This window comes from Chiloscyllium plagiosum, unplaced genomic scaffold, assembly GCF_004010195.1.
Source record: "Chiloscyllium plagiosum isolate BGI_BamShark_2017 unplaced genomic scaffold, ASM401019v2 scaf_71568, whole genome shotgun sequence".
In the NCBI taxonomy this organism is placed as follows: domain Eukaryota; kingdom Metazoa; phylum Chordata; class Chondrichthyes; order Orectolobiformes; family Hemiscylliidae; genus Chiloscyllium; species Chiloscyllium plagiosum.
Window position 1 is genome coordinate 1 of NW_025140182.1, and position 1,233 is coordinate 1,233.

General features: G+C 66.3%; 1 protein-coding gene across 1 annotated transcript; it reads right to left on the reverse strand.

Annotated features, from left to right (window-relative positions):
- Positions 1 to 132: 132 nt before the first annotated feature.
- LOC122544975 (tubulin beta chain) lies at positions 133 to 1,227 on the reverse strand. The gene has a single exon (XM_043684216.1). It carries the CDS (start codon positions 1,045 to 1,047, stop codon positions 151 to 153), a length of 897 nt encoding a protein of 298 aa, XP_043540151.1. The 5' UTR covers positions 1,048 to 1,227; the 3' UTR covers positions 133 to 150.
- Positions 1,228 to 1,233: the final 6 nt, after the last annotated feature.

Below are 1,233 nucleotides of genomic sequence, written 5' to 3' on the forward strand. Positions count from 1 at the left end.
GTTAGTTAGGCCTCAGGCCTCCAGAGAGGCCTCAGGCCTGCCTCGTTAGTTAGGCCTCAGGCCTCCAGAGAGGCCTCAGGCCTGCCTCGTTAGTTAGGCCTCAGGCCTCGCCCTGTTCCAGCTCCCCCACCCCCGGCACCCCTCAGGCCCTCAGGCCTCGCCCTCCTCCTCCTCCTCGAACTCGCCCTCCTCCTCGGCGGTAGCGTCCTGGTACTGCTGGTACTCGGAGACCAGGTCGTTCATGTTGCTCTCGGCCTCGGTGAACTCCATCTCGTCCATGCCCTCGCCGGTGTACCAGTGCAGGAAGGCCTTGCGCCGGAACATGGCGGTGAACTGCTCGGAGACCCGCCGGAAGAGCTCCTGGATGGCGGTGCTGTTGCCGATGAAGGTGGCGGCCATCTTGAGGCCCCGGGGCGGGATGTCGCAGACCGCCGTCTTGACGTTGTTGGGGATCCACTCCACGAAGTAGGAGCTGTTCTTGTTCTGCACGTTGAGCATCTGCTCGTCCACCTCCTTCATGGACATGCGGCCGCGGAAGATGGCGGCCACCGTGAGGTAGCGGCCGTGCCGCGGGTCGCAGGCGGCCATCATGTTCTTGGCGTCGAACATCTGCTGGGTCAGCTCGGGCACCGTCAGGGCCCGGTACTGCTGGCTGCCGCGGCTGGTGAGGGGGGCGAAGCCGGGCATGAAGAAGTGCAGCCGGGGGAAGGGCACCATGTTGACGGCCAGCTTGCGCAGGTCGGCGTTGAGCTGGCCCGGGAAGCGCAGGCAGGTGGTGACGCCGCTCATGGTGGCCGAGACCAGGTGGTTGAGGTCGCCGTAGGTCGGCGTGGTCAGCTTGAGGGTGCGGAAGCAGATGTCGTACAGGGCCTCGTTGTCGATGCAGAAGGTCTCGTCGGTGTTCTCCACCAGCTGGTGCACCGACAGGGTGGCGTTGTAGGGCTCGACCACCGTGTCAGACACCTTGGGCGAGGGCACCACGCTGAAGGTGTTCATGATGCGGTCCGGGTACTCCTCGCGGATCTTGCTGATCAGCAGGGTGCCCATGCCCGAGCCGGTGCCGCCGCCCAGCGAGTGGGTGAGCTGGAAGCCCTGCAGGCAGTCGCAGCTCTCCGCCTCCTTCCTGACCACGTCCAGCACCGAGTCCACCAGCTCGGCCCCCTCGGTGTAGTGGCCCTTGGCCCAGTTGTTGCCGGCGCCGCTCTGGCCTGTAGGGGGAGTTGGTGGGGGGGG